At 45.3% G+C, this 24,180-nt stretch overlaps 1 protein-coding gene across 1 annotated transcript in view; it reads right to left on the bottom strand.

Annotated features, from left to right (window-relative positions):
• The window catches only part of LOC124006638 (pappalysin-1-like), a 136,539-nt gene extending 114,297 nt beyond the window's left edge, over positions 1-22,242 (bottom strand). The window contains 2 exon segments of the mRNA XM_046316684.1: positions 7,637-8,738; positions 21,317-22,242. Coding sequence (XP_046172640.1) covers positions 7,637-8,738; positions 21,317-21,707 — 1,493 coding nt within the window. The 5' untranslated portion in view covers positions 21,708-22,242.
• Positions 22,243-24,180: the final 1,938 nt, after the last annotated feature.

The raw sequence follows: 24,180 nt of genomic DNA, 5'->3' as shown, positions 1-24,180 counted from the left end.
AGAGGTAGCTAGATCATTCCGGGAGCTGAGACAGGCTTCAGATCAGATTGAAACAGAATTTAGATAGGACGTCTAGAGCCCACCTTGAGCAGGTCTGATTGAGATGTGTTTACCGTGCTTGGCTAATACTATGCAAGAGGTGGACATGGGAATATCATATGAGAACACATAATCCACCCCATGAAACTGTCAGTCCCCTTCTCTCTGCCCATGTCAAAAGCCCTTATTCAATAACCAAGCTCTTGGTCTTGGCAAATCCTATTGACAAGATCAGTGAAGTCTTAAAGGAGAGAGTAATACGTTGCAAATGTGAGTTTCTTCAGTTCATAGTTGTCAGCTGTTTTTGTGAACACAAGGACAACTGGAGGTGAACGCAAAAAAAACATCGCTCTCTGATATATCATCATGAATCAGAAAGACGAACGTGCAGTCGAACGAGTTGCATTTCACGTTTTGACCCGTGTTTCACCCATGTTTGAGTTCCTTGTTTGTAAGAATCACAAAATATACACCTTCTATAATGTCTGGTTCTAAACCATGGCATTATAGGCGACCAGCCAAAGAGAAAACCGTTTACGTCTACAGGGGGAGACGATGGCAGAAAATTGGCCTGCTATATTTTATGTAATTACATGAACGATTCATTTGAAAGAGCCCTAGCTGCTTCACGTGGCTAGTAAAGCAAGTCTGGACAGGACCCTGAACAGCTTATACCCCCAAGCCATAAGACTGCTAAATAGTTAGTTAAATAGTCCTGGTAGGTATTGGGGAACTATCTGTGATGACCCTTTTTGCACTAACTCTTGACTCATCAAATACGCTGCTGCTACTATTTATTGTGTATCCTGTTGCCTAGTCACTTTATCTCTACCTATATGTACATATCTACCTCAATTGCCTCGTACCCCTGCACATCAACTCCGTACTGGCATCCCATGTATATAGGCAAGTTATCATTACTCATTGTGTATTTATTCCTTGTGTAATTATTTATCTATTATTTCCCCAAAAATGATATCCGCATTGTTGGGAAGGACCCATAAGTAAGCATTATTACTGTTACTCTACACCTGTTGTTTAACGAAACATGTGGCAAATTTGATTTGCAAAAGCGAAGAAGAGGAGGGGAGGTCTCAGAATCAGGGAGAGGATCCATGAGCGGGGAAGGAGGGCCACGGAGCACGAGGGTCGAAGCGGGGCGGCCATAAACGTGAACAATAAACATGACAAGTGAGGACATCGTAAAAGGAAGAAGAAGAAGAAGAAGAAGAAGAAGAAGAAAAGGAGCCTGGAAACAGTTGCAGTAAAAACCATTGGTGCCGGCCGAGGTACGGTACAGCACGTCACCCTCCTTAGTGGATAAGAATATAGGCTGGACTACCATCCATAGCACTGGAGGAGTGGAGGACACTGGGGGTGTCATAAAGTATCATTGGAGTGACTGATCGTGGCAGGTGACATGTTAGGATATGGTTTGTTGAGCGTCGGGACAGCATAATGAAGGCTTTATAGGAGGTTGGGCCAAACCAAGGGGTGCAGATGGGGGAAGTACATGTCGGTATGCTACACCACAGCTGTTACAGTGTGGTATAGGAGGTTGGGCCAAACCAAGGGGTGCAGATGGGGGTAGTACATGTCGTTATGGCACACCACAGCTGTTACAGTGTGGTATAGGAGGTTGGGCCAAACCAAGGGGTGCAGATGGGGGAAGTACATGTCGGTATGGCACACCACAGCTGTTACAGTGTGGTATAGGAGGTTGGGCCAAACCAAGGGGTGCAGAGGGGGAAGTACATGTCGGTATGGCACACCACAGCTGTTAGAGTGTGGTATAGGAGGTTGGGCCAAACCAAGGGGTGCAGATGGGGGAAGTACATGTCGGTATGGCACACCACAGCTGTTAGAGTGTGGTATAGGAGGTTGGGCCACACCAAGGGGTACAGATGGGGGAAGTACATGTCGGTATGGCACACCACAGCTGTTAGAGTGTGGTATAGGAGGTTGGGCCACACCAAGGGGTACAGATGGGGGAAGTACATGTCGGTATGGCACACCACAGCTGTTACAGTGTGGTATAGGAGGTTGGGCCAAACCAAGGGGTGCAGATGGGGGAAGTACATGTCGGTATGGCACACCACAGCTGTTAGAGTGTGGTATAGGAGGTTGGGCCAAACCAAGGGGTGCAGATGGGGGAAGTACATGTCGGTATGGCACACCACAGCTGTTAGAGTGTGGTATAGGAGGTTGGGCCACACCAAGGGGTGCAGATGGGGGTAGTACATGTCGTTATGGCACACCACAGCTGTTTGAGTGTGGAATAGGACGACAAGCTGTACCCTTCTGCTTCCTTTGGAGTCAATGTACATCTTTTACAAAAGATCTGTAGCTACATCTGATTGTGGGTTTCACATATCAATAACTGTACTGTCTACCAGCAATGTAAAAAAAACGGAGTTCTTCAGGGGCTGGTCAAGTATGTCAGTATTGTTAATTAAAGTACTGTAAGCACTTGAACTGTTTCACAATCCCCTGCTGCTGTTGATCTGCCTCTTCCAGGACCAGCAGGTGAGGAAGGATAAGGATGCTGTGTTAGTTTAGTTCCTGCCACAGGGGCTGGGCCAGGTATGTTTGGAATAAAGGGGTAGCATAGTGGAAAGGTCCTCCATGGCCTATGGGAGAGCAGAGGCGAGCACCAGGCCCAGACCTACAGAGAGCACATGATATAATGTCCCTCTCTCTAATCATTTCAGGAATTTCATTATTTCCTCTGAAAATATTTGTCCGGCTTTTTGGCCGCCGTGCATGAGGGGGGAAAAGGATCAGGGGGGTTTAATGGCGAGATGAGTAAGTCAGCAACAGATAAAAGCAGTACTACTGTAGATCAGAACCCAGCTGATCTGAGTTCAATTAGGTTTAATGCACTGGCTCCGTTACAACAACACAACACACATCAGATGTGGACTGGATGGACTGATGCAGGCTATGGCTTTGCCCGGTGCACAAACAGCAGGGTTTAGCATGACTGCATAAAAACAGGCCAGGCTGCATGTGTGTCTGTCGTGTTGCATGGATTTGCACTCTTCTGTGTGTATAAATATGTGATCAGCTTTGTAGGAAAGTAATTGACTGCTTGATGTAGTGGGATGCTGTTGAGAAAGGGGAGAGAGCAGTGGCTGTGTGACATCACTTTAGCCAGTGTCGCCCCTGGGAGTGAGTATGCCAGTCTGGGACCAGTCATGCGATCGACTTTGTCTCTCTCCCTCTCTAACACGGTCTCTCACTTTCCCTGTCTCTTCCCCTCTCTCTTCTGCGTTCTCCCTCCCTCCGGTTCTTCCTCTTTCCATCCGCCTTCCCTCTCTCCATTCCCTGGCCTCAAGTCCCTTCTCTAAGGATGTCCTGTCTCTGGTATAACCCAAATTAGGACCTGAGGGTCAGTCTCATCCCCATCAGCGCTCCTCTCCTCTCCCCTCATCGCTTACCCTTAACCCTTACCCCTCATCCTCTATCCCTCGCTTCTAGCCCCTCATCTTGCACTTTCATAAGGGACGAGCCACACGAGGAGAAAACATTTTCCATTCATTTGAACACTCCACTTTTCAGGCATGCCCTGTGAAGAGAATCTAGATTTTAGAAAGAGACGTTGCGAGAAGACCCTCCGAGAGTAGAGGCGAGAGGAGAAAAAAAGGAAAATGTAACTTCACTAAATTCAGACGTCAACGGGCATCTGTTCCAAGACAGTCCGGGGTGTGATGAGTGCTGAAACTGCTGTGTTAATGCTTGTATATCTGATACATATTAAATAGAGGATTATGACTTCATCCATTTACACCCATATATAATTCATATAAGCCCATAAATGTGCCTCGTATACATATGTCTGGGGCTGCTGAGTGTGAAACGCTGTGGTGAGTTGGCAGCCTTACAGCCAAGAAATCCTCAGCTCTCCTGTCATCGAGTCGGTCAACACCACAGATCCTAAAGCCATCATTCATCCCTGCCTTTATTATCACACTCATGCTCTTTTTCTCCATCAATATTTTGTGTTTTTTCACCTTCCAAGGAAGACACAACATACATAAGACCAAGTGTTGACACTCAAATTTCAAAGGTTGGACAGCAGAGCTGGGATTTCCACAGTTACAGTACAGTACTGAGTATATAGGGCCGAGCATAGAAACACATTATATAATTGCCATTGCTTGAAGTTCTTCTGTTTATACCAACACTCTTAATAGTGTTGTGGTGTGTCCATACCAACCAATCATGACCTTAAACTTGGGTTTCAGAGGTGGGGGGACCACCTTCAAAATGTGTTGTCCCCCCACCTCTGAAATTTGTGTGTGTAAATTTCAACATGACAGTTTTCCATGTGACTGCCACTGTACAACACCTTCTGTACCATCTCAACCATGTAAATTATAATCAACTCCTGATTGGGAGTTTTTTCAAATCAAATCAACTATGGTGGTGATAGCAATAACAGTACTTCTGTCTTTCCTAACTCTTCAGTTGAGGTAGATGGGAAAGGCCCATCTTAAACTTTTACTCAACACCTCTCCGCCCCACACCCTGACCAAAATGACCCTATTGATGTCCATCACCCCCCTCTGTGGCCCACCCTCCCTACCTCACCCCATCTCAGCATCCCTCCCAGTACCGGCTGATGACATGTGGGGACGAACACACAGAGTGCAGGTGAACTCAGTCTGGGCCGGGGTCAACCAACAAACAGGTGCATTTACAAGGGTGTTACGGCTTTCATGGGAGAGTGCTAACAGCTAGTTTTACGCCCTAGCCACTCCATTAGGGTGAAGCCATTAACATGGGCCAGGTTTATGAGCTGCAGGGCTTAGGGTTTAGAAGACAGATTGTAAAGCACCCAACTCAATGGTCCTAGGAGAATACACTCATTGAGAAAGACAGGAGGGGAGTGGGCTGGGGTGTGTGTGCGTGTGCGTGTGTGTGTGTGTGTGACCATTAACCTGCCACTGTGCCAGGGAGAGAGACAGTGACATGCAGAGAGGCCAAGCGGGAACAAATTGTTCTTCATCCCTGACGAAGCTAGGCCAGAGGCGTGACGGCCTCTTTTCTCACCCTGTGTAGATCCTGTGCAACAGGTATGTCAGTAAATCTAGATAGAACCATTTACGTGGAAGGAAAGACATGTCTATAGGATGTCACATATTGAGATTGTGTGTTGTACATGTGGAATTCAACTGAGTTGCGTTCGAATGTCTCTTTTTAGTGTTTCAAACACAAACATCAGCTTATTCTTCTAAGAGAGCTGTCAGTGTCCAGACCATGTTTTCCTCTTACTCTCCGCAAAGGATACTTACTGTTGTTTTACCTCAGAAATTCACATACCGTTAAGCACAGTACCAGACATAAGTAAGAATGTCATCCCATGAAAAATATTGGCATAACCGTAAAACAGCATAACAACAAAGGCCTGTGAAAACAATGAAAAATATTTCCTTCGGCGAAGGGGGGAGTGTTAAGTATTATCGCTGGTATTTCCAGAGGAACCTCTGTCTGTGGACTGCAGAGAAGAGTAGCTAGCGCAAGCGGCCTACCACAGTACCCTGCTAGCCAGATTCCTAAACACACTAAGTGGTAACAGGCATGAGGTCTACAAAAATAAACGCAGGACCTCACAGCCATTGTTCCCTTGCGTATGTGGCGCGCTGTTCATCCAGAATTCCACAATTAACGAGGAATGTTGAATAATGTTTGTAGTGTGGTCCTCCACATACCACAATCAAACCAAAATAAGCAAGCACTTGGGGGAGCTTCTCTTTATCAATTTAAGAATTCTCTCTCTCTCTCTCTCTCTCTCTCTCTCTCTCTCTCTCTTACTTAATTTCTCTCAATCTCTCTTATCCCCCCTTTCAACAGCCCATCTTTCATATGCCTGCAGGGATATTTGAATGGTAGGGACTGTAAGCGTGTGCCAATAGCTGATTTCTAAGAGAAGCCGTCTAGGCTGATTGTTGATGAATTACTTTGTACTGATGACTGAAACGGAGGGGAGAGAAGAGATGGCAAACCTACCTGCTTTTGCTTTCTGATGTCGCCTCACACAAAGTTGTTTAGCAGCCGTTTTAAATACAGAGAGAGTGCCAGCGAGACAGTGCTTCCAGGCCTGAGCAATGAGAATGATAGAAAACAGCCTAGTGCCTTGATTCTGGCTACATCAGAAAGACACAAATAATCCCCACAATAACCCTATTTGGAGCTTTTTCCCCCCCCCCTCTCTTTAGCATGGCGGCGTCCAAAAACATTTACGAGCATCTGACATTGGTCGATTTTTTATCCAGGCAGCGAGAGAACTTCAAGACCACAAGGACCCCCCTACAACTGCCACAAAATGTCTCCGGCCTCTGTGTTTGAGTGTCACGCCTGCCAAGAAAAATCCAATCCTTTATTACTGGAGCCCCTCAAGGTCCATGACAAAAAGCAGTTCCAGAGTGAACCAGAGAATGTTTTTCTCAATGCTGCTCAATCATCCTCTGTGGTACAGAGTAGGAATCCTGCAGATACTGGCAGGTACTAGATCAGTGGAGGCCACCGCATATCCTCCCAGTAACCCTATCAAACTGTTCCTCGCCACAACCCTGCAGTAATCAAACTTCAAAATGATTTTCTGAGGTAAAAAAAAAATCCTATGATTTTTCTGTAACATTCTTGCAGAGGCTTAAAGAGAAGAGCAGTAAGGGTGCAGAGAAGTGTACCCCCCCCCCCTTCCAAGGGAGATATACTTCCCCTTCAAAAATGTCTCTTGGGTGTTTCCTGGATAGAGTAGTACTACGTTGAAATGAGTCCCTACTACTGCTAGCAAAGTGATGCTGGTCACTCTCCTCTGACCTCTAATTACCCCTTCTGGTCTTTCTAGAGTGTAATAGTTTCCAATCTCACTTGTTTCCAATCAATCTAGCTTCAGTAGGGCAGCAGGGGATAGACGGAGAAGAGCGAGGGAGAGAAAATAAGTTGAAAAATTAAGAGAGAAAAAATCCATCTGGGCTGTCCCGGGGTCACTAAAGTGTGTTTCGTTGGTTTGCCCCCCCTCCCCCCCCCCCCCCCAAGTGTAGGATGCGGATTCAGTCTGTCTTAAAGCCAGATTGGACTCGCGGCCCCAGAGGACACCCTGCTGGGCCACACACACTGCCGGGGGTAGAGTTACACTCTGCTCACAGAGGGCCAGCCAGGAGACAGTGGAACTGACAGACTGTGTATCACAACCTCACATCAGTGTCCTGACTGACTGTGTAATGAGAAGATGTGTGCAGTTATGTGAGTCACTCCAGACAGTGTGTATGTATGACAACAATGGATCATAGCAGTGAAAAATAACAGTGTTGGTGAGGGTAGCATGCACAGAATGCCATGTCAGGTACACATACATATATAGTACTTAATAGTACTTACGATTGAACAATCAGACACAAAACTGTTGACTAGACCCTGAAAAACGGGCAAATCCTAACTTGAAGATAAAATGTACACTACATACAAATCTCCTTTCGACATCATTTCATGCTTTGTGAGAAACCTCGACTCCAACTTTGGAGCCAGGCTATATCTTTGTTTCGGGCTCATCAAGCAGCGACAAAGAGAAAGACAAAGACAGAGAGCTGACCTGTGTGGAGAGGAGCGGTTGAAGCAGGTCTTGGTCACATCCGTCACATTGGGGTTACAGCAGTCTCCGTTGTCGTAGAAGAAGTTGTCCCAATTACACTCGGGGTCGCACACCCCGTTGCCCTGCTTGGACTGAGGGCAGTGGCTACGGTGCCTAATACAGTCACCCGCGTCTAAACCCGTCAGCGTGTGGTTGCACTCTGGGTCGCACGCCTCGTCACCCACTTTGCTGATGTCACAGTTGGCCAGGACCAGACGGTGGCGCAGCGAGGAGTTGGTGACGTTGTGGACGCTCAGCTCCCAGGTGATGTTGTAGACGGCGAAGGCGTCGTTGAGTTGCTGGTGCTGCAGGTGGATCTGACGAGGCGTGACGGTGGGCCGGCGCCGAGCGTCGTCCCACACGTTGACCACACGGTAACGTACCGTCTTGGACTTCCGGAAGGTCCAGGTGCGGTTGTAGTTGGTCACCACTTCCACGTTGTCACAGACAGTTTGACCACAGGGCGGGGGTTCCAGGGTAGTGTCCAGAGACCCTCCAGTTCCACCTTCTCCTACCCCTACTCCAGCCTGCCCCGCCCTGCTGCAACCCTCCTCTGGCTGGGGGAAGCTCCCATCCTTCACTGTCAGCCACTTCCGGGCAGGGTGTTCAAAGGTCTCCCTGATCACCAGCAGAGGAGCATCTTGAGGATTTTCGTGACCCTCCATGTCCCTGATTATCTGCCTCTGTCCCCGGGCCTCCCTCCACAGACTTACCCTCTCCACAGTCCCCCGGTAGTTATGGTTCAGAGCGTTCCCACCCACCATCAACACCTTGCACTTCTTGGTCAGATGGCTGAAGACGTTGCCCGACTGTTCACGGCTGACGCCCACCTGGGCGCCGTTGACGTAGAGCTTCATGTAGAGCCCGTCGTAGGTGACTGCCAGGTGGGCCCAGGTGTTGGGCAGGTAGCGGGCGTTGGAGTGGACGGAGGTGACCTTGTGGGCACGGTCCGTCTTTAGGGAGAAGAAGAAGCGTGGGTCACGGTTGCCCTGCTCGCTGACCGCCCGGATGCCCAGCAGCCAACCCCGGTCGCTGGAGGCGTAGAAACACTTGTCGTACAGACCTGGGAGAGAGCAGAGAGAGAGGGACAGTCAGTTAACATTAGATAGAGACACAGAGAGAGATATGGTAAGAGAAATAGAGAAAAGGGGAGAAAGAAGCTTTGACTTTCATAAAGGTCCTGACTACATCAGCAAAGATACACCTTCATTCAATTTAAAGAGAACAACACTCAATCAAGATAGAAAGAGAGCGAGAAAGAGGGAGGGTGTTAGATAATTCACTGATCACCTCTAGTACAGCTGAGAGAGAGCAGAGCTCAACACTACAGCAGTCAGGGTTGGGGTGGTGAGTAAAAGTAAAGATACCTTAATAGACAATGACTCAAGTAAAAGTGAAAGTCACCCAGAAAAATACTACTAGAGTAAAAAGTTAAAAGTATCCGTTTTTAAATGTACTTAAGTGTAGTGGTGGAAAAGTACTCAATTGTCAAACTTGAGTAAAAACACAAAGTAAAAGTAAATGCCATACATTAAATTTCATATATTAAGCAAACCAGAAGGCATGATTTTCTTGTTTTTATTTTATTTACAGGGCACACTCGTACACTCAGACATAATTTACAAACTCAGTATTTGTGTTTAGTGAGTCCGCAGGTTAGAGTCAGTAGGGATGACAACTCGTTATATTGATAGTTGTGTGAATTGGACCATATTGCTGTCCTGCCTGAACATTTGAAATGTAATGAGTACTTTTGGGTATCAGGGCAAATGCAGTGGAGTAAAAAGTACATCTTTTTTATAAGGAATGCAGTGGAGTAAAAATGAAAGTTGTAAAATATTGAAATAGTAAAGTATAGATACCCCCCAAAAATCACTCAAGTATTACTTCAAAGTGTTTTTAGTTAGTTACTTTACACCACTATCCTTTGCATTCTTCGTTATTAACATTTCAAGTTTAGTCTCAGGGGCCTCACGGCTTTGGTCCCGCCCCAGAGCTAGTTTTTCAGGCTGTCTCCTGAACAACATCAACCTCGGAGGTCTGCTTCGAGTCGCCCATAGCCAATTCTTAATGTGAATTTTTAACAGTAAAATGTGTACGCTCTACTGTAGAGTTTACGTCTTCTAGTTCATCCAACAAAATGTCAAATGCATCTGTGTGTCATGTAATCACATTCTCTCATTCTTCAGATGTAGGCCAGACATGAACAATATGGTACAGATTATGTAGTAGATGTACTGACACGATACATTTGAAGATAGTATTGACATAATGTCCTGGAAATTGGGTTAAGGTGCATGCAGTATTTAGCTTGGGGAGACCCATCGAAACTCTTACAAGAAAGATTTTATGAGCATTGAGGCCATTTCAACATTTCGGGGGGAGCCAGACATAGTAGTTTTCTGTAAAAGCCTTGCTATGCTAGAGGAACCAAAACAACTTTTTCCCTGATGCACTTGGAAAGCATGTCAGCTTCAGCATGGTAATGTGCTTTCACTTCTTAGGTGATCTCTAAATGCTAAATGTTTGTGTGTTTAGAGTGTGTATGTGTCCTTACAACAACAACACGTCAAATGTGCAGTTTCACATGTAAGAAAATACTGTGAAAATATCACTTTCACATGTGGAATTGCAGATTCAAATTGAAATAATGTCTTCTCCTCACATGTGATAAGACGGAACAGCGGACAGAATACATGTTTAGGGGGCAGGTTAATGGATCACATTTAAATGGTGACATAGTTCTGCTGTATGAAGGTTAAAGGGACAATGTTAATGGGACAATGCTTAGTTGCTACATTCATTTTTGGACTTTATAAATGAATGATATGTACCTATTGATTCTTGAAGAATATATTGTATAAATGCGTCATGAGCTTAGTTTAACTGTTGTTAAAGAACCCAAAATTAAAACTTGTTTTACGCCAATGTTTGTAAACAAATTGTAAATGTAAGCAACAATTGTATAGCCTAAAAAAAAGTCAAACCTATCATTTTGATGTCATGGATGTCGGTCTTTGCATCTGTAGCGTAGTCTACGGATTTGAGAATGATTGGATTTCTCCAGACCCATCCCTCAGCTGTTTACTGAAACTGTGGCGGGGAGTACAATTTGTTCATGTTTAAATTAAGGATTGCCACTTTAAGCACCTTTAATAGAGTAATAGTGTTATTATATGGTGCAATCCTCTTGTGAGTGAGTTACTTTTGTACCCTTTAATATCAAGCAAAACTTCTGAAGTCGAATACAAAGTTCTTAGTCTTGTCAACAAAAATAATGATATTGAAAGCAAAACATAAAACCAAAAGAAAAAATAGCCAAACAAAATATTGCAAGGAAATAACTTCCAAATGTGAGAACAACTGAATTATAAATGGATAAGAAAAGTGTATAATCTGAAAATGTTTTTATAGTAATGACATTTTCCCTGTTTTTCGTTATGTTACCCTGTTACCCCCTTTACTGCCTTTTTTCCAGTTGCAAAATTTGGTATGTTAAAATTCCAGCAACATACCACCCTACGTCCCACTACTGATTTGTCTCTGAAGCTAAGCAGGGTTGGTCCTGGTCTATCCCTGCATGGTAGACCAGACGTACCTGGAAGTCGTGAAAAAAATCTATGAATGTGAAATTTCATGTGTCCGAAAACCACATCTGACTCATGTGAACATTAAAAATCCCATCAGATTCTTATTTGTTTTATTATAAAAATTAAAATAGTACCCCTTTTCGTGATATTCATCTGGTCGTTACAGTCTTGTCCCATCGCTGCAACTCCCATGCAATGCGTCCTTCCGAAAAACAACCCTGCCAACCCGCACTGCTTCTTAACACACTGCTTGCATAACCTGGAAGCCAGCCGCACCAATGTGTCGGAGGAAACACTATACAACTGGCGACCGTGTCAGCGTGCTAAGCCCGGCCCGCCACAGGAGTCGCTAGAGCGCGATGAGACAAGAACATCCCATCAGGCCAAAACCTCCCTAACCCCGATGGGCCAATTGTGTGTTGCCTCATGGGTCTTCAATTTGTGGCCAGCTGCGACACAAACTCGGATCTGTAGTGTCGCCTCAAGCGCCTTAGACCGCAGCGCCACTCAGGAGGCCCCATCTGAATTGTTTACGTAATTTGTTCACACGTGTCCGAAAACACACATTTGTTTCACATGGGTGTGTGTACGTGTGCGTACAGTACGTGTGTGAACACAATGTGTGTATGCCTATGCACATTCACCAGAGAACTATGATATGCCTAATACCTAGCAGAGCTCCTCAAGCATGAGGAAGTACAGTACATGTGCTCACAAATCATTTTTGCGGAGAAGTGGGATCCATCGCTGGCAGGGGCATATGTTTCAAACACAGGGGGAAGCAGTACTCCGAATCCGGCGAGGGGCCCTGTTCAAGTCAGTGCTGTTTAAGATGAGGTAGGAAAAATTGTTTTCATGAGTATGGCCTTATTTTTATAACAGCATATTGGATGACTCCCATTCATATTCCATTCGCCCAGTTCTCTATATATTTCTCTATTGCTTCTCCTTCCTTTTGGAAGAAATTAAATCAACTACTCACCACATTTTATATATTGTATCTTGTGCTTTCAGTACTAGATTAAATTTCTGATCCTTTGATTGGGTGGACAACATGTCAGTTCATGCTGCAAGAGCTCTGATAGGCTGGAGGACGTCCTCCGGAAGTTGTCATAATTAATGTGTAAGTCTATGGAAGGGGATGAGAACCATGAGCCTCCTAGGTTTTGTATGGTAGTCAACGTACCCAGAGGAGGATGGAAGCTAGCTGTCCTCCGGCTACACCAGGGGGCTACCCTACAGTGTGCTGTTAAGGCTACTGTAGACCTTATTTGCAAAATAGTGTGTTTTAATCAATTATTTGGTTGTGTGATTATATTTAGTGTATTTTAACTAAAAATTTAAATTTTTATGAAATTCACTGAGGAGGATGGTCCTCCCCTTCCTCCTCTGAGGAGCCTCCACTGGCATCCACATAATGAAGAGATCTGAGACGATTTCAGGTCTTTTTAAACCAATGTGAACCAAGTAGGAGTGTCTAATGCAGACCAATACAATCCAATGCAACCCAATGCAATCGACAGTATTCACACAGCAATGGGTTGTATGGGTTACCTTCAGACGAGTCCCGGGGCACTAGTGGGAGTCATAGAGCAAAACGGAGAACACCATCGTGTCCGTGAGAGACTTCCCATTCTATAGACTGGTCATAAAGGCCAAACCGTCTGGAAGCTACTGACATTTTTCGACAAACAATTTTGGGGATGTCTCATGGTCTGACAAACACTGCTGTGGCTCGGCCACTTTCCACCAAAAGGCCAACATAGGTGGATGCGGTGGATTGAGACGCAGGCCATGCAAAATATGTATCTGATATCTCTAGCTTAAACTGGCAGATTTTGATAGGGATTTTTTTACCATCTTACTTAGATTGACGCACCAAGTGCTTCAATAGACTCTTAAGGATTTTTCACATGTTTTTCATCAGCTGTACATACATACAGTAAGAGTCAGGGGGATATTCTAATTCCAAAGCCATTCAAAGAGCATAGTGGGGTTCAACTTCAAGGTCAGTCGTATTGAGTGTGACGTCCTTACTGTTTCCACTACAGTGGAAGGAAAAACCCCTCCATCTGTCAGCTGGCGCACTCAAGGCTAAAAGGTGTTCCGAAATGTGTGTAAGGCTCCTAGTGTAAACAGCTGTCATAATTCTGCCAACCTCAATTCATCTAATATAGTACACTTTTCCAGACCTAACCTGCTCTGAGGTTGGATGGGGCACACAACACACACACACACACACACACACGCGCACACGCACACGCACACACACAGGAATTTGCATACACACACTGACGCTACGGCTAAAAGCCATTCGTGTCAGGTTCAAAGTCAACCTTGCTTGAGCTTGCGATTTGTCTTCCCCCAAAGCAAACACACTCAGATACAGAAAAAAGAGAGAGAAAATGTCAGAGAAATCCGATGAAAAGCAGGGAGAAAGGGAACAATGGCCTTTGCGTGTGCTTTTGAAATGTTTGGTCTCTGAAAGTCGGGGAAAGGGACTTGTGTGTAACGGACACAGTGAAGTGAGCGTCACACTGGATATTTGACATGTTGGAAATTTCCACGGATACTTTCGACTCTAAACACAATAGACATTCCACAGGTGAAAACCCTTTAACCACCAGAAAAATTACAGTCAATTACAAGTCAATTACATTTTGCTCTATAACTAACTTGAGACATCTTTCAACAATGTAATTAACTTGAAACCTTTTCATTACGTTTAATGATTAAAAAGAGAATGCAAATGATCTCTTATGTGGCAAAACTATACAGTAACAGACAGCTTGGGGAAAATACCATGGTAATTTGACAGCATTTTCCAGCCTTAGATTACCTCAACAGAACCCCCACACCTCATCCTTAAGTTTCCTCCTACAGTCTGAAATCAAGAGATGAGTGACTACATGTCGTCCTTTGCTGTGTCCTGTGGCTTTCCTCTAACGTATTATAAAACTATAAATCTAGAGTGAGTATTAAAGTTTAATACTCAACTATCTCATTGACCAAAGTGTATTTATGTCATCTTAGATGGTATATGTCATTAGTTTTTATATGATCTAACATCTAAAACCTTCATAGCACTTAAGTGCCACTCTGCTTTGTTATCAAATGATGCGTCTGCCAACATGGGCATTTATTGTTTACAGCTGGTCATGGAAGAGAAACTCTGATCCACTGTTTTGCTATTTATTTCCCTTCCTTTGATGTGAGACAGGCCTCCATGACCTGGATAAAAGGGCAAAAAGGTCAGAAGTAAAGTTCATCTCACATTAGGACACGGAACATGACATGCTAATGTGTGACATGAACTGCCATGAGGATGTAAAGTACATGGTAGCATTCAGTCAAGTTGAACTGTAATTTAAGGGTCCCCTTCCTCATTAAAGACCATCTTTGAGTAACTTTCAAAAGCGGGGCGAATTGTTACAACATGTCAACATGTCACAATAGGGAGAAGACAATGCTACAGATTCTTTGACTGGAGGGTTAGCCCAAAGAGGCTAAGCTGAAGCAACAGCACTCGTCCTCCTTTGTAAAATGAAAGGCTGCTCAGTGACAGGTGTTTGGTGGAGCGTTTGCGTGTATTTGAACGAGTGCCCAAATCAATTCAGCTAGCCAGTGGAGTCGTAACACTGAGCTACTCCATTATTGCTACCCTGGGATCCTGAGTAAAAAGAATGCTTCCTTTTTTTCCCCTTTTTTGATGGTCCTTTCTACTTCCTGTGTGCGCATGCTCATTTTGTCAACGCTGTTCAAGGTCCTGAATCGTGTTGCTCTGCTGGAGTCATTCTCCTGCAGTTCCATCCACCAAATCTGCATTACAAATGACAACGTGTGTGTGTGTGTGTGTGTGTGTGTGTGTGTGTGTGTGTGTGTGTGTGTGTGTGTGTGTGTGTGTGTGTGTGTGTGTGTGTGTGTGTGTGTGTGTGTGTGTGTGTGTGTGTGTGTGTGTGTGTGTGTGTGTGTGTGTGTGTGTGTGTGTGTGTGTGTCGTACAGGTCAGTTTTACATCCCCAGCATTCCTGTTTGATAGCGGTAAGCAGACCGCAGCGGGTACATCTCCTCATGTGAGTAGGCAGTGAGTTCTCCTGGCAAGTGCCCATCCTCTCTGTGTCTCAGAGCAAATGTTACCACTAACAAACAGGCATCACTAAATACATTGCATTCTGTAAATACGTCAGCAATGATGGGGCCCTACACATGCCAGCAATACAACATACGTACATGGTGGGGCTCTACACATGCCATCAATGCAACATACGTACATGGTGGGGCTCTACACATGCCAGCAATGCAACATACGTACATGGTGGGGCTCTACACATGCCATCAATGCAACATACGTACATGGTGGGGCCCTACACATGCCATCAATGCAACATACGTACATGGTGGGGCTCTACACATGCCAGCAATGCAACATACGTACATGGTGGGGCTCTACACATGCCAGCAATGCAACATACGTACATGGTGGGGCTCTACACATGCCATCAATGCAACATACGTACATGGTGGGGCCCTACACATGCCAGCAATGCAACATACGTACATGGTGGGGCTCTACACATGCCAGCAATGCAACATACGTACATGGTGGGGCCCTACACATGCCAGCAATGCAACATACGTACATGGTGGGGCTCTACACATGCCAGCAATGCAACATACGTACATGGTGGGGCTCTACACATGCCAGCAATGCAACATACGTACATGGTGGGGCCTACACATGCCAGCAATGCAACATACGTACATGGTGGGGCCTACACATGCCAGCAATGCAACATACGTACATGGTGGGGCTCTACACATGCCAGCAATGCAACATACGTACATGGTGGGGCCCTACACATGCCAGCAATGCAACATACGTACATGGTGGGGCTCTACACATGCCAGCAATGCAACATACGTACATGGTGGGGCCTACACATGCCAGCAATGCAACATACGTACATGGTGGGGCCTACACATGCCAGCAATGCAACATACGTACATGGTGGGGCCCTACACATGCCAGCAATGCAACATACGTACATGGTGGGGCTCTACACATGCCAGCAATACAACATACGTACATGGTGGGGCCTACACATGCCAGCAATGCAACATACGTACATGGTGGGGCCTACACATGCCAGCAATGCAACATACGTACATGGTGGGGCCTACACATGCCAGCAATGCAACATACGTACATGGTGGGGCCCTACACATGCCAGCAATACAACATACGTACATGGTGGGGCCCTACACATGCCAGCAATACAACATACGTACATGGTGGGGCTCTACACATGCCAGCAATACAACATACGTACATGGTGGGCAATACAACATACGTACATGGTGGGGCCCTACACATGCATGCCAGCAATGCAACATACGTACATGGTGGGGCCCTACACATGCCAGCAAGCAACATGCGTACAACATGCCAGCAATGCAACATACGTACATGGTGGGGCTCTACACATGCCAGCAATGCAACATACGTACATGGTGGGGCCTACACATGCCAGCAATGCAACATACGTACATGGTGGGGCCTACACATGCCAGCAATGCAACATACGTACATGGTGGGGCCTACACATGCCAGCAATGCAACATACGTACATGGTGGGGCTCTACACATGCCAGCAATACAACATACGTACATGGTGGGGCTCTACACATGCCAGCAATACAACATACGTACATGGTGGGGCCCTACACATGCCAGCAATGCAACATACGTACATGGTGGGGCCCTACACATGCCAGCAATGCAACATACGTACATGGTGGGGCTCTACACATGCCAGCAATGCAACATACGTACATGGTGGGGCCCAATACACATGCATGGTGGGGCCCTACACATGCCAGCAATGCAACATACGTACATGGTGGGGCTCTACACATGCCAGCAATGCAACATACGTACATGGTGGGGCTCTACACATGCCAGCAATGCAACATACGTACATGGTGGGGGGGCATGGTGGGGCCCTACACATGCCAGCAATACAACATACGTACATGGTGGGGCCCTACACATGCCAGCAATGCAACATACGTACATGGTGGGGCCCTACACATGCCAGCAATGCAACATACGTACATGGTGGGGCCTACACATGCCAGCAATGCAACATACGTACATGGTGGGGCCCTACACATGCCAGCAATGCAACATACGTACATGGTGGGGCCCTACACATGCCAGCAATGCAACATACGTACATGGTGGGGCCTACACATGCCAGCAATGCAACATACGTACATGGTGGGGCTCTACACATGCCATCAATGCAACATACGTACATGGTGGGGCCCTACACATGCCAGCAATGCAACATACGTACATGGTGGGGCTCTACACATGCCAGCAATGCAACATACGTACATGGTGGGGCCTACACATGCCAGCAATGCAACATACGTACATGGTGGGGCTCTACACATGCCAGCAATGCAACATACGTACATGGTGGGGCTCTACACATGCCAGCAATGCAACATACGTACATGGTGGGGCTCTACACATGCCAGCAATGCAACATACGTACATGGTGGGGCTCTACACATGCCAGCAATGCAACATACGTACATGGTGGGGCTCTACACATGCCAACAATGCAACATACGTACATGGTGGGGCCTACACATGCCAGCAATGCAACATACGTACATGGTGGGGCTCTACACATGCCAGCAATGCAACATACGTACATGGTGGGCCTTGAGTCTTGGAACTCTTGCTTGCTGTGTAAGTGGTTTGGACTATGACTTGAGTATTCCACTAGCCCTTGTTTTATGCCACAGAGTCAAGAAATCAAAGCAAATTAAATTGTATTTGTCTCATGTGCCAAATACAACAGGTGTAGACCTTACCGTGAAATGCTTACTTACAAGCCTTCACCAAACAATGTAGTTTTTTTAAAGTAATTAAGACCAGAAAGTAAAACCAGAAAGTAAGACCAGAAAGTAAGACCAGAAAGTAAGACCAGAAAGTAAGAGCAGAAAGTAAGACCAGAAAGTAAGACCAGTAAGTAAGACCAGAAAGTAAGACCAGTAAGTAAGACCAGAAAGTAAGACCAGAAAGTAAGACCAGTAAGTAAGACCAGAAAGTAAGACCAGAAAGTAAGACTAGAAAGTAAGACCAGTAAGTAAGACCAGAAAGGAACCACAGATGTATGTTTATCAAACAGGAGTTATCACTGGTCCTCAAGCCGTCACTTTGTTGGCACTCAGAGGTCTCACTGTGTGGGCTTTATTGTAAACAATAAGTAAATGCCACAGAACTGTACTGTACTACTCATCTCCCCTCACTCATGAAACGGCGAGATGACAAGCTCAATAAAAAAACAACAGCAGTGTCGTGATAAAAAGCGGGGCAAAAACAACAACAAGGCTGAAACAGCTGTAGAAAACAAGCCAGGCCAGGGTCAAAACAACAGGATGGGACTGCTTTATGCCTGGGATTGTTGGGAGGTCTCAATTGGATTTAAAAGATTAGGCATCACAACATTTGCTCGATAGGGCATTTCTTATTTTCCTTCAAAAGCACATTTTTCCAACCACACTGATCTTAATGTGATGAGAGCAAACAATAAAATGTCATGTATAAGATAGGTAATACACGTGACATCCCCAAAGCAGACTGCATGTCCCAGTTGGGCTAAGACATTTATCTGAGTCACAGAGCTCTCAATAGATTCCCTGAAGAGTTGTAATGCCTAGAGTGAATTTAATAAGGGGCTGGCTTAGGCAGCCCCCACCACCAGGCCAAACCTAGTACACACATACTGGATACACACACACACAGACACACACACACACACACACACACAATAAACATGCACATATACATGCGCACCCAAAACACACACACACACACACACGCACACACACACACACACACACGCGCACACACACACACACACACACACACACACACACACACACACACACACACACACACACACACACACACACACACACACACACACACACACACACACACACACACACACACACACACACACACACACACACACACACACACACACACACACACACACACACACACACACAGGGATGGACCCGGAGTAGTAGTATTTTATACATATTTACATTGCTCCATTATTACATTACAATATTGCAATACTATATTACATTGCTAAGAATAGTGTGAGTGTGTATTTTAGAGTGTGTGAGGTGTTATTTTATCTATTTTTTAAATCAGATTTTTCTGATAGATTGAGTTACCTGAGTTGGAAGAGAGTTGGATGAAGTCATGGCTCTATAAAGTACCATGCGTTTCCTGGCCTCTGTTCTGGACTCGGGGACTGTGAAGAGACCTCTGGTATCTTGTTTGGTATGTATGACTGTCTGAGCTGTGTGTTAACCGAATAAAAAGACAGTTTGATACTCTAATACGTCAATACCTCTCACTTTGAGCCAGATGAGATTGATTTGCATGTTGTTGATATCAACTGTCCTTGTAGGCCTTCATTTAAGGGCCAAAAGTGCTGCTCTGTTCTGGGCCAACTGTAATGTGTGTGTGTGTGTGTGTGTGTGTGTGTGTGTGTGTGTGTGTGTGTGTGTGTGTGTGTGTGTGTGTGTGTGTGTGTGTGTGTGTGTGTGTGTGTGTGTGTGTGTGTGTGTGTGTGTGTGTGTGTGTGTGTAAGAGAGTAAAACCTTTTGGAGATCCCTTCTCAATGGTAAGTGCCTCACAAGGGGTAGCAGACAGTAGTATGCATCTGCACACATGCAATCAGTTGTGTTTGCGACGCTCCCTGTTGGCAGCCAATGGGATCGAATCGCATACAAATATACATCAGAAGCAGTGGCACAGACACTGAAATCTATAAACATTATATACATTGGAAGAAATTGTCTTCTAAGACTTGGCATTGTGGATTTCAGAATGAAAGGACTGTAACCAGTACGGTGTCTGCTCTAGTCGGTTGCGTAATAGCTCACAACATTCACAGGGTACGTTGTGCGTGGATGAAGCAGGTTACTGTCTCCCTCCCATCCCTTTACAAAGCTAAAGCCAGTCTTTAGACTGTACTGCTAAGACCACCCAATCCAACAGTCGGTTTCATTTTTTATTAATGTTAGAGTCACCTAATGTTATGCACAAATGTTGAGGTTTGAGGAATCCCAGACGCAGCGAATAGCGCGTCCCTCCGCGCAATGGGGAAAACCCTGGGACTCTATTCCTGTCTCGTAACCTCAGCAGCCAATCCAGAAGTGTCGATTTGGGAGGCACTTGGGATTGCGGCACGGACGGTGCCCTAGACACACCAGAATAAAAATGGATCTCTCTAGCTCTCTCCTTTTGCCTCCTGTGACGTTCCCACAGATTCAAAGTTTTGAGCATTACATCATAGTTTAAAATAGCCAGACGCCTCACAAAAAAATACAATTTCTACGCACGATGACATCACCTGTCAATCAAGTGATGCGGAATAAATGGCAATATCAAACAACCTTGAAATAAGATAAAATGGTGATAGACCACCCACTATTTGAGTAATTTTGCTCATAAGAGTTTAAATTAGAAATATTTCGAAAAATATACCAGGTTATTTATATTTATATAAAATGCATTCATTAAGACCGTAAATATTAGCTGAATGATCATACCCAAGTAGGCTAATGCGTGCGTCTACACAACATCTCTCAAAGGCTATTACACTTTTCAAGGTATTACATCACATTACATTGGCGTGGGTCAGTTGTGAGATGAACTCACTCTCAACTCAGTTACGACTGCATGGATGTTTTACGGTGACAACCGTGCATGATTTGAGCTAATACAACATGCATGATAAAATTATAGCCTACACAGCTAAATATGGGTCATGACATTCAATTGGTTTATGAACATATATTAGCCCACTTTACTGCTTAATGTGTTCGAGGTAATAAATATACATATTTCACACTTAACTTTGAAATATGTTGTTGAATTTTAGGGCGCATAGACTAGTAAAATCATTCTGATCATTCATTAATTTCTGAACTGAGACAGTTGTTTAGGCTACCTGCAATCACCGTAGGAGATCGTTGGCCTCCCTCTGGTTTGATCCACATCTCCAGAGTAAAATTCCCTCTCGGTATCTCCACGCTCGGTTTAAGCCGAAGTTGGTCTCCCCTGCCGGTAAAATAAACAGCTTTCACCCGACTTGGAGAGTTCTCCTCCGCCTGAGAGGAGCGCCGACGCTGGCGAGGCACCCGTCGTTCCATGCCGGGCAAGGAGCGTTTGCCCCGCGGCAGACGTGTGGCACAAGCCCCTGGGAAGGTGGCTCTCGCCTCCCTGATACGCACCAAGTCCCTTTTGGATCTCCCCTTTCTCCGGACAGTCCCGCACTCTGATCCAAAACACAAGATGAGTATCACCAGGCAAGGCAGCCAGGGAAAAGTCCAAAGTTTCATTTTCAGGAGAAGGAGTGATAAACAATATATAAAGAGCAATGGATAGATATAAATTAGATAAGAATAAAATTCGTAGGTCCACAATGCTCCTCTATAAAATCTTCCCGAGTTTCTCTTTCTGTTTTTTTTTCTTTACAGCTGCTTGTCAAACCGTAGAATCAGTCTAAATAAACCCATGAAGCGATACTGTAATATCCCCCTTATTGGCTAATGTTAAGCCACGACCCCCTTTCCTTGCCCGCGTTTAAGCAAAAGTAAGACTCTTCTGGAGAGATTCAGGAATGTTTGATTCATGCAGGTGTTCTACTGTGCCTTTTCAATGGGTCTCATTAAGCCAAAGGGATGACTAATAAGTAATCAATCAGAAGGGATCCGGTTGATCATGCCCCCCATCACTCCTTGGATTGTATGAGTTAGTTTAGTCGCAGAAACCCACAGTTGTCCGCCAAACGCTTGTTACCCGGTTTTGTTTTCTTATCCCACCAGTAAAGTAAGACAGTATGCAAAATGCCACATATTACATTCTAAATAAAAGTCATAATAAACCGACCTGTCATTATTTTATTAAAGAAAAAAAACATTCCTTGACTTGCTTTTTGATATTCAAAAGTTGAAATGCACAACATTATCTTGTAAGGCGAGAGAGAGAGCTGCAAAAGTAATAAGCATCGCGATCCTCATTCATTTGCTTGAAGCAGAGACACTTGGAGAGTCAGCACTGGGCGTCCGCTTTAAAGCGATTTCTCAGGTCTTTTTAAAGAGCGTGGAAATCATGTTTCGAACGTTCCGGGCTTTTTAAATTTATTTTTTAGCCGAAGTGGGAAGTCAGACCGGTACTCACTGGCGGAAATTCCATTTCTCAGTGGGACACAGTGATGGGACGCTGTTTACGGAGTTTGGAAAGCGTATGTGTATCCCTCTAGCGGATACAGTTTTCTACAATTTTACCTGATTCTGAGACAGAACAGACGTAGACCTGAAAGTGACAGGCCATCCAGCAGTACCCTTGTTGCGGTTGGATCACATTCCTATACGATTTCCTGTTTAAAATACATGAACCCAATGTTGATTGTCATGTCTTATTAGCTATTAAATGGTCAGAAGTAATCAATACAATTGTGTAACTAACCAGGATTAGAAAATATAGAGAGTAGGTAAGGCCAGGGGTCTGAAGTCAGATTTGGCAATACACAGCAAAGGCATAAAAAAACCTTACACCCATAATTCCATTTTAATATCCCACTTGTAGCCTACAGTAAACTATGTCTGTGGTAAAATATTGTGCATCACTAAAACAAAGCTGTTGATGTTCAGTACTCCCACCAGCAAAACTGCATTGTAATGTGTCCCTAGTTGGAAACATAAATTCTCATCACATAAGTTGACAGGGATGTAATGCTTTACAGCAACCTTTCATGGCTTTTACCAGAGACAGTCAGGAATATTCCCCTGTGGGTTCTTTGGAATAAATGTATGCTTGGAGAGTTGGACATTTCCACCTACCATAAAGTAAGAGGGAACAAACATTACATATTTGCCTAGCCCAAGCCATATTGTGTTGTGACTTTGTCGTGGCAGGATGGCCACATATTTCCATTTGTGCCTTAGGAAGGAGAAATGACATATGGTAAGCGTAAGAGAGAGCACAACCCTGGGAGAAGGTTTCAAGTGGACCACTAAGTGTTAAGTAGCAACCTCAGCCCCAAAAGGTTCACAGACGACGCAATTGCGACCACACTGCCCTAACCCATCTGGACAAGAGGAATACCTATGTGAGAATGCTCTTCATCGACTACAGCTCAGCATTTAACACCATAGTACCCTTCAAACTCGTCATTAAGCTCGCGACCCTGGGACTCGACCCCACCCTGTGCAACTGGGTACTGGACTTCCTGACGGGCCACCCCCAGGTGGTGAGGGTAGGTAACAACATCTCCACCCTGCTGATCCTCAACACTGGGGCCCCACAAGGGTGCGTTCTGAGCCCTCTCCTGTACTCCCTGTTCACCCACGACTGCGTGGCCATGCAAGCCTCCAACTCAATCATCAAGTTTGCGGACGACACTACAGCGGTAGGCTTGAATACCAACAATGACGAGATGGCCTACAGGGAGGAGGTGAGGGCCCTCGGAGTGTGGTGTCAACGTCAACAAAACAAAGGAGATGATTGTGGACTTCAGGAAACAGCAGAGGGAGCACCCCCGTATCCACATCGACGGGACAGTAGTGGAGAGGGTAGTAAGTTTTAAGTTCCTCGGCGTACACATCACGGACAAACTGAATTGGTCCACCCACACAGGCAGCAGCGCCTCTTCAACCTCAGGAGGCTGAAGAAATTTGGCTTGTCACCAAAAGCACTCACAAACCTCTACAGGTGCACAATCGAGAGCATCCTGTCGGTCTGTATCACCGCCTTGTACGGCAACTGCTCCGCCCACAACCGTAGGGCTCTCCAAAGGGTAGTGAGGTCTGC

This window comes from Oncorhynchus gorbuscha, linkage group LG20, assembly GCF_021184085.1.
Source record: "Oncorhynchus gorbuscha isolate QuinsamMale2020 ecotype Even-year linkage group LG20, OgorEven_v1.0, whole genome shotgun sequence".
NCBI classification, from domain to species: Eukaryota; Metazoa; Chordata; class Actinopteri; order Salmoniformes; family Salmonidae; genus Oncorhynchus; species Oncorhynchus gorbuscha.
Note: the sequence above shows the minus strand (reverse complement) of the source record. Positions and strands in the feature narration are given on the sequence as shown.